Consider the following 12,116-nt stretch of genomic DNA (forward strand, 5'->3'; position numbering starts at 1 on the left):
AGTTGTCTAAGGCTTATTGAAATATCATGCAGAGGCGCTTCGCTAGGGAGGTATATCAGAATCCGTCCTGTTGTAGGTTCTTCAAGTATACCGTTACGGGAAACTACAACTGTAGATCTGAGTCCAGGTATTTTGTAGCCATATATAGAATCTTACCTGGCCTTCACAATATGACATCTAATCCCAGATACACTACCTTTCAGAGATCAAAGGTCAATATCTCATTTTATACTAATATATTCTAGCTCTCGGCACTGCACTACTAGTATATCAGGCAGTGTAGAGTACGGTACTCTATTATGGTTCCATATCATTAGTCTTTGCATTGACCTAGCGTCACTCGGACGGGACCGTTCGGCGATCGCTGGCGACACGATCCGGACCACTTACCGTGCCGGCATACAACTGCACTACAAACAGGAAGATATGGGTATGATACAGAAAATTCCTGTCCCAATTCGCACATAACTCTCCACAAGCAGTACCGGATCTCCTTCACCAGTACCGGTATGCGCCTCCTCTTCCCCTGATTCAAGCCACTACCGATATCCTTCTTCCGTTGCAAGCCGGTCTCTAGCCCTCCCGTTCCGTGGGCTCTTTAGGAGTTTTTTTTTTTATCTACCGGCGCCGTGCATATCATACGTTGGCATCGCACTGCCCATGCGGTAGAGTGCTCTACAAGATAATGGTATGATATAGCGAGGACCCCTGAGCCCTAGAAAAGCAGAAAGGTTGGACCCGAGATTACAGCTGCGGAACCTATGTGGCTTGCCGGTTTCCAGTTGCTCAGCCAATGATTGGCACTGTAACTATTGCTCCTTTACCGACTAGTCAATTGGAGGAATAAATTTAAGGTGGGCGTTTCAAGAAATCCTACTATCCGACATCCCGTCTCGTCTGCAAAAAAATCTGTTGGCGACAACCGCGAGAGCCCCTCCCTACCTGCCTTTCCTGGAGTCAAAAGTCAAGGATAAGGACTAGTACTGTACTAGTACAAGCATCCCCCGGCTTGTGCGTAATAATCCAGAAAGGTTAAAACTGGAACTGGAGCGGACCCCAACTCAACGCGATATGCTTGATGGTGATTCTGGCAGGGGCGTGGTGCTTTCACGAATGGGCACGAATGACTTTTTCTTGTTGTATCATATCTAAACTTGCGTCTACGAGAATGGGCAAAAAATGTCAGACGACCGTACGGGGCCTGCACAGTCCCCTCCTGCCGCCCCACTGTTTATTTGTGGGAGGAACAAAGACACGGCATCCTCTAACTGCCGTACGATACCCAGCCTTTTCGGAGAGCCCTGTTGAACAGAATGTCGATGGAGTGCATTGCAAAAAAAGTACTGCACTAAATCCTTTTTGGGCCGAGGTGAGAGGTACCGTACCGGTATTCGAGTACTGGTATAGAGCTAACTCTCGTACCCCCACGCGATGACCTACCCTGTGTACTGAAAAAAGCCGGCGTTCAGGACCCTTGCACTCTGGCCAGTACTACCATCAACAGAGTTGTGCGGGATGCCACCGAGTCAAATGTGCTTACCATAGCAATGCCGGCACCCCGGCAGTTAGTGACACAAGTTCGACGACCCAAGTAGACTTTTTCCGCAAGCAGTCTCTTGGATGGGCTATATATTTCGTGCACCCTGAAACATCTGAACTTCCTGTCTGTGGGGGGGAAGAGGAGGACTAAACTGCTACATCCTGGCGACCGTTTAAAGTAAAGCGATAAGGGGCGATGGGTTCTGGGTACACAAACTGGAACTGAAACTGGAAGCTTACTCAAAACTCAGTACGAGTACTAGTACAGTACCGTGCTGGCACTCTCGTACAAAAAAGCTTCCAGAATATTATGAACTTCTATCCCTTGGTCTCTCTGTAACGGTCAAATTCATATTGAAGTCAGGCCCACTAAGCCCGTCCTAGAACGGTTTGAACCTTGTTATTTAGCTGAGAATAACTACACCCGCCAAGAGAAGCGCTGAGTCATTTGAGTACTAGAAAAGACTGAAAACCCGGCTTTCTCTGCTATCTTATGAGGCGTTTGGCGGCACGATTCCGATTTGAAATCGTGATCCGAGATCGCCTCTTGACAACTTTAACTTAAACCACTACTAATTATTAATCTTCTACCAGCTTTTGTTCGGATTTGCGGGTGATAATCCAAGTTAAATTAGCTCAGACGAAATCTCAAATCACGATTCCAAATATTAATCACCCTCCAGCGCGCCTTGCTACTCTGGGATTAAAATTTATTCGATTGATACGCATTCGACCGTTTCAGAGAAACCATGGGATAGTTTATTTCACGAGCGCTCCCAAAGAATTCAGTACTGGTTCCGCAATTCCATAACATCGTATATCACATAGGGCAAGAGATGCATAAAGCCTGTCCGATACCGGTATTGTTGACCGGAAGCGGCCGACTTTTAAGTTACTCGTACGAGTACAGTACCAGTGCATCACCAGAATACACTCGGGGCAGGCGTAAAGTATTGGGACGAGCATGGGGGATTTTGCGTGGGAGCGAATCAGTGGCGGAATCACGCAGAACCTCCCGGAAAGGGTATCAATTCTTGCCAGATACGGCACTCTATTGCTTAAGCGTGCAGGATCTGAATTAGAATCCCGTTTTCAACGATAAGTCAGGCGCAGACGGGGCAATTCCTATTTACATAAACAACTGAAAACCATGATACTAGCATTTCCTTTTTTGCCACTGGGCTACTGGAGCACATGGACGGGAAATGCCTGGTGGATCAGGAGACACGATACCAGCACACGAGCTGAGACAGCAAAAGCGTCTAGCAAGAGGGCATCGGTCCCTATTCCTACGAATCAAGGCCCAAACACGGCGCGAAAATGGAGCGAGGCTCGATCGGAATGCTGGACGGTGTGTCTAAGGAAGGAAAAGCGGCCAACCAAGAACGAACCACGATACCGCACGGGGGTGACGATACCTGAAGTTGCCGGTACTGCACCTTTCACAGAATGGATGCCTCGAACTGAAATGCACTTGGGCCCTACGAGCGCTTTTGAATCCATACCGGTACTCCATCAAACGCCTTGGTTTGCTAATTCCGGGTGCCCCCTCATCTCACCGTGCGATCATGTGTGCATCAATTGCCACCAGGTGGGTGGGTGGGACATCTTCCCCTATTCGCAGGGGAAGAGGGGGTAGGATGGGAGAGATGCCCTTCCTTCTCATTCATGTGATCCAAAACTCTGGCCTTAGGGAGGCTGGGACCTGGGGCAATAAATGTTGCACGAAACGATATCAACAGGCAAAAAGTAATTGCATAGGCGCAGTGAAAGGCGCCTATTAAATGAAGTATCCCGAAAAACTCTCGTTAAACAAAGTCCTGGGATATTGATAGGGTGCTCGAGATCAAGGGAGTCCAAGTTCGTAATATCTCATACCAAAAAGTACCATTTGCATATAGCAACTGTATCATAGAAGTATCAGGGCACGGTAGGAAACCCTAGGATTAGCGTTGATCATTGTACTCGAGTAGTAGGCTTCTACCGATGGCTTCCGGTACCTAACGCTAAGCTATCTCAGAACTTTTTACTGTAATGCGATAGTAAACCAGAGCGCTTGATAACGGAAAGGGTCCATGCGTTTAATCAAATTTTGCTGTACGTGAAGCTAGCTGTGGGGCGTGATACAAATATCGGTAAGTTACGATACTCTCAAGTGCTCGAGTAGAATGCCGGTAACCCAAAACGGCCAGCTCCGATCAGCCCTCTTTTTAGATTGGCGCCTTCCTGGTTCAGTCAATTCCCAAGCCCACGGTTTCCCGTTGTTCTTCATACTGGTTCAACTGGGGAATTTCGTCCTTGACTGTTGAGGTAGACTAGGTATTGCAAGTCGCCTCCTACTCGTAGGTTGTGGAGACCTAGGCTCGAGGTATCCGCCACAGTGTCCAATCCACTCTATCGAGTATGACACCGCTCAATATCTCTCGAGATTGGATATGTCGAAAATGAAAAAAATAAAATAAAGGGACGAAAACGGAAATGAAGAACAATGCGATTCTCGCCCACAAGCTTTCCCTGCGCACTAAACATTCCTAAGTTATGCAGCGAGCACCTTTGATCCGGTCCTTCTGGTGCGCATCAGGCGTGGAAGAAAAACCGAGTTTCCTGTAGTATGACTCCAGGGTACTGTACCGTACTCGTGCAGGTCCGGGGAGCAGCTTTTGTGAAGTTATGTTGGAGCTATTTGTCACCAATACCGGCATGCTCGCTGCAGAGAATATTGGGTGCCATAATACTTTAATAGAGAGTGTATTTACTGGTACGAGTGGAGCCCCAGATCAATCCTCATCCCATTAAAATACCATACTCGAGTACCGGTATGATACCTTATGAACATCTACTCACGCCCCATGCCACCATTTGCTCTCTCCTTTTCACAAACTAGGTATGGTCTGTATCCTTATCACCGCAGAGGCAACTCTTACTCCATGGTGTGTTCCGTGGAGTAAATTCTGGAGGTCGTTTTCTGTGCCGCTGTGCATATATTCCTCGCTCGTGCCTGCTCTTGATCATTTTTCTCCCATCGAGAAAACTTCCCCAGCAGTGGAATTTCCCCGCTGCACACCCCCTCCACACTACTGCACCACCGCTTTCGCCCAACCTCTCTCGGCCTGCAGTGGTCCCTATTGCCCCACCATCTAAGTAGGGATCTGCGTTCCCAACTTATTATTGCTCATTCACACAGGAAACATTCTTCCTTGATCCCTCGACCTTGTTACTAACTTACTGTTGCCGCGTGGTTGTCGGAAGGGCACCTCTCAGCTCTTCAACCCCCGTTAGTAGATCGTGTGGTTCTTATCCGCTCGGTGTCAGCCCAAAACACTCGTCAACAGTGACGCTTGTGCGGCGCCGCCGCCGCCGGTTGTCTCAGACTATTCCTTCTTGCTTATTCTTATCCGCCTGTCAACCAAATTTTTTTTCCTCCAAGCATCCTCTAACCTGCCGGTAATAGCTCGCCTTTGGAGCGAGAGTGACCACCCCTCCTTGCTTTCTCGATTGCCTTTTCCTTGCCCTGTTGAGGACGTTCTATATCTCCTGCCCAATCTTTCCTTGTCGCCATATCAACCCGGGTCCCTTGCCTGAAGAACAGAGTAGGACGGGAGAGGAGGATAGGTTATTAAAAGAAAAATTGTGTGTTTTGGGATTAGTTTTCCAACCGGCCTCATTTTTATTTAGGGTTCCCCTTCTCTTCCCTCGCCCTTTGCCCTCGGAGAAGGAAAATCATTACACTCACAGCGCTGAAGGTACGAAGAAGTGATTGAGTGAACGGGATTTTGCCCCCGACGACCGAACATCAACTACGAAAGAGCTATCGTATCAACATAGACAATACTGGACGAGAAGCTATTTTCCTCCTCCTTCATAACTAGGAGCTACTTTATTCTTTACGGGGATCATCGGAAGGTGGCAGATAGATAACATCATGTCTGGGGGGTACGTGCTCCATTCCATTTTCAAGATTGACTCTTTCACTTATCATGTGGGACTTCAATGCGATCTTTGACGGAAGCTTTTGACGTCACTAGCACTAGAGCTAATTGACCGGACCGACCCGAACAGATCTTTAAAGGACCTATCAAAAACCCTGAATGTGGCCCTGTCTGCACAGTTTCCTCTCTATCCTTTACCAGAAGACGTCCTTAATGTCATACATGCTTACCTCAACAAACATATAAATTCGGATGATCACGATTCCCAACGACTTCACGACGAGTTGTTGAATCTACATGAATCGAAGGTCCGAAACAGGCCAGAGAATCATGCTACATTTCTAGCATGCTTCCGAGCCCTTCGGCCTGGTCTGGTCGGTGTGGAGAGGTTATTAAAGTGGTGGGATATACTCGTTCGACCAACGTTAGATTCCATGGAGCAAGCAAAGGCTGTTGTGGCGGATGCTCGGGCTATAGTTCTCAGCGTGCTAGCTTATGATGACGAGGATGACCCGACGGGAGAAAAGGCAAGGGGATCGGCAGTATTTACGGATAAGCTGTTTGAGGTTTTTCTGGAGAAGACCAAGTTGATATCGTCAGATAGAGGTGCTGGGTTTAAGGAAGAGCAGAAGCAGAGGTTTGTTTCTGCGAATGTTGAGGTTGTGCTTTTGGCCTTTGGGAAAAGGAGGCCAAAGGTTAGTCATGATTTTGCAAGATTGCGAATGATTAAGGCTGATAAGGGAAATAGGTATTCCTCGAGAAGATCGATAGCTTTGTGGTGCAGAAGGAGTACAGACTGCAAGTGTTGGGTTTGTTGTGCAGTTTTGTGCGGTTACAGGGGCCGCACCTCTACCAGATCCTACAGACCGAACTCCTCGACCACCTTCTACAATGCCTTGAGAACGATACATCGACTACAGTCATTTCTTTAGCGCTGACTGTCTTGATCATGTTCATGCCTCATTTGTGCAACTCATTAGCACCTTATCTGCCCAGACTCTTCGTGGCCTACACCAGGGTGCTCTGTTGGGATAAGTTTGGTGTGGTGCGTTTGGAAGAGATGAAATTTGCTGGACACAAAGACAGTTATTCTAGGACAAATGCTCCTCTGCCTCAGGCTAAGGGCGGAAGTTGGGGTAGCCCTTGGCAGAAATTGGACTCTTCCTTCGAGACTGCAACTTCGACAACCCCAGATGTGAGCGATTACTTCACTTTCCTCTATGGATTATATCCCCTCAATCTTATGGCGTTCATCCGGGAGCCCTATAAGTTTCTGGAGCGAGCAAACTACAAGGACATCGACCACTTAGATATCGACGAAGAGACAATAAGGCAGCGAACAGAAACATACCGCCAACGGCACACACTTCATCCGAATTTCCTGAACCTGACAGCTGAGACAGAACTAACCGACCAAAGCCGCTGGATGAAGGTGGAACCAGCGGACGTGACGGCGGAGTGTATCGGTCTTGTTAATAGTAGTATCCCAATGGGCTCTGCACACGACCCAAGGGCTAAAGGGGCTGTTCCAGCTGCTCCTGCAAAGCCAGAACTCCCCGAGGCACTGGTACCTACAGAGGATATTCCTAATGAAAGCCTATTGTCTTCTGAAGCCGTAGATGATGACCATGCATCCAATTCCGGCGCCTCTGCGCAAAGCTGGAGGGGCGATACCCCTGCAATATACCCAAATAATAATTGCACTGAGGTCCTTGGCCTCTTCTCACGCCCTCCCGTAGGATATGGGGCCCACTCGCGGGATTCCCCGTATACAATACCTCGGGATTCCAAGACACCCGATAGTCCGACAATACCGCACACGATAGCACCATGTGAGGAAGAAGAGCGGCTCCAAGACATGATCCGGCTCCAAGAGAATTTGCGTGCAAACTTGCATGAGTCTATGAAAAACGATTCAACGCATTCGCTACCACCGCTTCCTGGACCACCTCCTTCCGGCCCACCTCCAGGATATGGAAGTGTTACGGCTTCACCCCGGCTCGACGCTTACGTTCACTCACTCAGCCAAAATACAGTACCGCGGTCACCAGCGCTTCGGCCGGCCGCGTCCGATACCCAGGGGACTATCGCATTCCTACAAAGGGAGGTGATGTTGCTCAAGAATGACTTAAATTTCGAGCGTTATCTCAAACAGCAACATCTTTCCCATATTGGCCATTTACAGAGAAAGCATATTAAGGAGGCCACTGCGGAAGCAGAGACACAGAATTTGATTAACACTAATAAGACATTGAAGGCTAAATTAGAAGAGGCGAAAAAGGCCTATACAGCTTCGAGGCAGGGGGCTTTGAAGAGTAAATCCCAAGCTAAAAAATGGGAAGCTGAGCTCAATTTCAAGATACGAAGCTTGCGAGAAGAGCAAATGGCGTGGAGAAGTGATGAGGAGTCAACAAAACAAGCTCTCCAGGCGGCCAGAGAGGAAGCAGACCATTTGAAGAAGCTACTGGCTGAGAACGAAGCAGAAGGATTGCGATCTCGACAGAAGCTCCAATCGATCTCATCAGAGATGGAGGAAGTCAGTAAACTCCGAGCACTCGTCGATCACCTTAGTAGTAAGCTGGCTCAGCACGAATCTCACTCTGAAGAAATCGAAATGCGCAAACAAAGTGAAGAGGCCGCCCTAGCCCACGCCGAAAGGATCAGGATGAGATTACAGTCACGGGAGCAGGAGGCACAGGACATGAAGCGGTGAGTTCCGTACCCGTTTATCACAGGCTTTTGGTGCTAACAATTGCAGCGGCTACGAGAACAAAATCCAAGAATTAGAGTCACGGATCAGCTCACTGTCAAATTCTCTGCCTGCCGCCCCTGGACAGGCTTTCCAGGAGATGATTGATAATGCCCTTTCGGCCACGAATGCTCGTTTCGCTTCATTAAGGAATGAACACAACCAGCTTCTGAGCAGATATTACAATTTAAAGATCAAGTGTATCAAACTTCAAGCGGATCGGGAGCTTTCAAACCTTCCTCCACATCACAGCAGCCTTGACCATCATCAAACATCCCCTATGAGTCAGGGATTTAACGACTTGCACTCGTCACTCGCCCTCTCTGACAGTGAAGGTAGCCAATGCCATAGCCCGCGTGGGGGTAACCACCTTTATCACTCGGAGGGGTCCACAAGCCCCCACTCGGGCAGTTATCCTGAGTCGGCGGAAAGCAACTATTCGGGAGGCCAGAATATGTATTTTTCGCCTAATGATCGTGCTCAGAATACCCAGGCTGCTCCAAATAATGCTATGCATCCTATGTCGCCAGGTTATACCTCTCCTGGGCCAGCTACAGCGATGGGGGGTGGCCAGTTTTCGATGGGATTCGGCAGTCCAGAACCACATCAACACCCATCATATCAGCAGCAACACCAACGGAATCATCCAGGCCAGCAGCCGGTTCAAGAGCACTCCAACCCACCCACACTAAAACGTAGGCCTTCGATCGTCGGGAGCACGGTTTCTGGTGCGGATAACCAGAGTATGAAGACAGTCACTTCCACCACATCATCTGAGAAAAGACGGCAGGAGAAAATCAAGGCCAGCTCGGAAGTCAGAGTGAGAGGAAGAGGTTCGTGATTTGATTTTTATTATCATTAATTGGTTTTGTTCGTTGCTTCTTCGCTTTCTGGCCCTACCCTCGTCTGTATTTCTTAACTACTCCTCTCAATTTCTCTCTTCTCTTATCTCCAAATACCGGATGTGCTGTGCCAACAATATTTTTTCAAACGTAAAACATTTGGAGAAATATGCCACACCACACCCATACGCCACGAGCGAGCCGACTCCAGCCCACACGCCCAATTTCCTGGGACCAGAAGTACAAGCCATATGTGCTTCCAATCCCATGGGCAGCGGCACTCTTTTCCTTTTCTTTTTTTCCTACCCCCTGCCCCCACCACCCACAACCAACCAACACTCCTGGATAAAACCCTTCCCTTCTCCCTCCCCTTTCCCTCCAACGTGGCTTGTCTGGGATAACGGCTGTGGCTCAGGTTACATGTTTTACACACCCTTGTACCTTTCCTCCCCTTGCACTCCCCTTTTGACTTCTCATCCCAATTCCCATTTCTTTTACCACATAGAATATCATAAGCAGAATACCCATAGACTACACATTATCGCCTACCGCACCATAACTAACTTCTTTTTTTTTTCCACCCAGGCGGCGTCCAGAACATTGGCAAGAAGGAAAAAGAAAAGGCGGCGAAAAAGGAGGACAAGAAGAAAGACAAGAAGAGCCGGTTTCCGACCGGGAGTGGGTTGGCTGGTATCAGGGGGCTTGTCTAGCTAGAGTTTTAGTTGTTGTGAGGGGTTTGCTTTTCCTTCTAACAGTAAAGTGAGGAGAGTATGCAGGGGAGCAGGGCACGGTGCTTTCACGGGCTAGAAAGTGCTAGCACTAATAGAGTACCCAGAATGGGGGGGATATATCATACTATACTTGTGTTGGCGTTCAGATACGGGCAGATTTTTACCATTCTTCTTTTTTAATCCCTGTTTTTTTTGGGTACGGTGCTTTTAGCCTGGGCGGGTACCGGTACCAGTACCCTGTACTCGTACTGGTTATCGTAGTGGTGGTGGTTCTCCTCCAACTTTTGCTGTTTCTACTATATGGGGTATGATACGATACTAATTTAACTTATCAGTGCTCGGGTACTATTAATGCAGCTACTGCAGTATCATATCATAGCTATGATAACGTACTTACTTGCTATCGGAACTGGATAATGGATAATGAGGATTTCTTTCCCCCCCTTTCCTCCTTTTTTTTTTTTTTACTTCCGTGGTGGGCTTCGTTTATTTCGAACTTTACCTCCCCTAGCGTGGCGTCGAGAGAAAAAGAATACCGGTAATTGAGAAAGTTGAAGAACAGACAAGACAAACTGACGGACGACCTTTTCCGAAATCGATAAGAATTTACTTTTCGTTATTCTCCCTTCTTGTGGCACTGTGGTTCCGCGTTTTTTGTTTTTTTATATATACCTTGCTTATTACGTTACCGGCACGTGGGGGGATGGAATATTTCTCCTGTGTATTCGAGTAACCTGTTCTTTTCACCTTTATATATTTTCTTATTTCTTAGTCTCCATTCCCGTTGCTTCTTCCTCATACCGGGAAAGGACGAGTATGGTACTATTAGTACTCGAGTATATGATACGGGTAACGTTTTCGAGATGTCATGGGTTCTTGTGGGGCATGATAGACTTGGAAGAAGGAAGAAGAGAGGAGTTATGGGGCGGGCGAAGTTGGTGCTAGGGGGGATCAAATTTAAGCTTAGGGTCCCTGCATTCTGAATTTCGCTTCCGCCTTAATTTGTGTTTTGCTTTTGATATGGTAGGGTGCTTTCAGTGGGGGTCAAGTCCGGTGAAGCGTGGGTACAGGGAAGCAGGCCGGATTCCAACAAGCGGAGTTTCCATAGGAGAACTCCGAACAACGGTTAGTTAGGTCTAGTAGTCAGAGCTTCTTCTTCCTCCTTTTCCCCATGCATAACTCGTCATCGGGGAATGTGATACCATGAAGGAGGTACCGTGCTACTATCGTACTGCGAAACCTGGGCGTCGGGTGTGTTCTCTGCTCGAGTAATACCCCGTTGCGCGATATTAACCAGCTTGCATATCAACGCCGGCACCATGTTCTTGTAGCGCAAGGGCCTCAATGGCTCACGGCAATGAGTAAAGCTCCGTTCCGGAAAGTTAAAGGTTTGTAATATTTGTAAGCGCAGTTGATGTTCCTCCGCCCTACCCACGATTGGAGCGTGTATGTGTATGTATGTGGATATTTATTTCTTTAGCATGCGCTATCACACCGATAAGTGCTTTTCCACTTCAATTGTATCTCTATTCTTCGCGAGTAATTCCTCCGCCTGTTCCCGTAGCCTCCTCCTCGCCGGCGTTGCAGGCTTCTGCGGCTGCTCGCGGGGGTTATTCTCCCCTTCTCTTTCCCGCTGTTTTGCGAGGGCGTGGTAGAGTTTGTCGTCCCATCTACCGTAATATCACCATTAGCCGTCGGGACACCGGTATACTTGTACTGGCAACAGGCGATGTCCGAGGAGGAAAAGAAAAGAAATAACATCGGATAAGGTAACTCACGGTGATAGGTCCTCGGGCTCAGGCGGGTACACAAATGGCTCCTTTAATTCCACCGTCATCTTCTTGATTGCTCGGGGCCGATACCATTCAATTTTCGGCCGGCTGAGATCCTTGTCCTTGGCCCGCTTGATATTTTGTTGCTGGATGAAGGACCTTACGGAGAGGACTTCGACATTGTAGGCGTGTAACAGGTAGTCTTTTAGATCTAGTTTGTTAATGTTCAGGGGAACGATGAATTGTGCGTAGTTTGGTGGGAGGTGGGATGTTCGGACGAGTCCAAGGGTGAAATTTGGACTAGGAAGGGTTTTTTTTAGTTGGAATTGGGCAATCGAGCTCAATTAGAGGAATCAACAAACTTACAGGTAGACTTTTTTCGTTCCGAATGGCATTGTGGGGCGTGGGTCGTGGAGGATGCGGTTGTTTCCCCAGATATCACTGTTCGGAGATAGAAAAGAAGTGCAGCCGCAAATCTTGTCACGAGTGGTCGCTCGGAAAGTTTCCCCTAGCCGCCTTGGCATGGATTGGCCTTACCTCATTCATTCCATCAC

At 48.2% G+C, this 12,116-nt stretch overlaps 2 protein-coding genes; one reads left to right on the forward strand and one right to left on the reverse strand.

Moving 5' to 3' along the window:
* Window positions 1-4,618: 4,618 nt before the first annotated feature.
* On the forward strand, window positions 4,619-10,767 carry GSTUM_00003155001 (uncharacterized protein). XM_002836815.2 has 6 exons: window positions 4,619-5,472; window positions 5,599-6,163; window positions 6,217-8,177; window positions 8,227-8,971; window positions 9,025-9,050; window positions 9,645-10,767. Exons 1-6 carry the CDS (start codon window positions 5,462-5,464, stop codon window positions 9,820-9,822), a joined length of 3,486 nt encoding a protein of 1,161 aa, XP_002836861.1. The 5' UTR covers window positions 4,619-5,461; the 3' UTR covers window positions 9,823-10,767.
* A 797-nt stretch (window positions 10,768-11,564) lies between these two features.
* Window positions 11,565-11,957, reverse strand: GSTUM_00003156001 (uncharacterized protein; the record flags this gene model as incomplete). The annotated part of the gene is made up of 2 exons (XM_002836816.1): window positions 11,565-11,862; window positions 11,929-11,957. 2 exons carry the CDS (start codon window positions 11,955-11,957, stop codon window positions 11,565-11,567), a joined length of 327 nt encoding a protein of 108 aa, XP_002836862.1.
* Window positions 11,958-12,116: the final 159 nt, after the last annotated feature.

Source organism: Tuber melanosporum (genome assembly GCF_000151645.1).
Source record: "Tuber melanosporum whole genome shotgun sequence assembly, scaffold_161, strain Mel28".
Classification (NCBI taxonomy): domain Eukaryota; kingdom Fungi; phylum Ascomycota; class Pezizomycetes; order Pezizales; family Tuberaceae; genus Tuber; species Tuber melanosporum.

Coding starts and splice junctions, on each gene's coding strand:
- GSTUM_00003155001 (XM_002836815.2), top strand. Junction 6,164..6,216: donor TTGGGAAAAGGAGGCCAAAG/GTTAGTCATGAT, acceptor TAAGGGAAATAG/GTATTCCTCGAGAAGATCGA. Junction 8,178..8,226: donor GAGGCACAGGACATGAAGCG/GTGAGTTCCGTA, acceptor TAACAATTGCAG/CGGCTACGAGAACAAAATCC.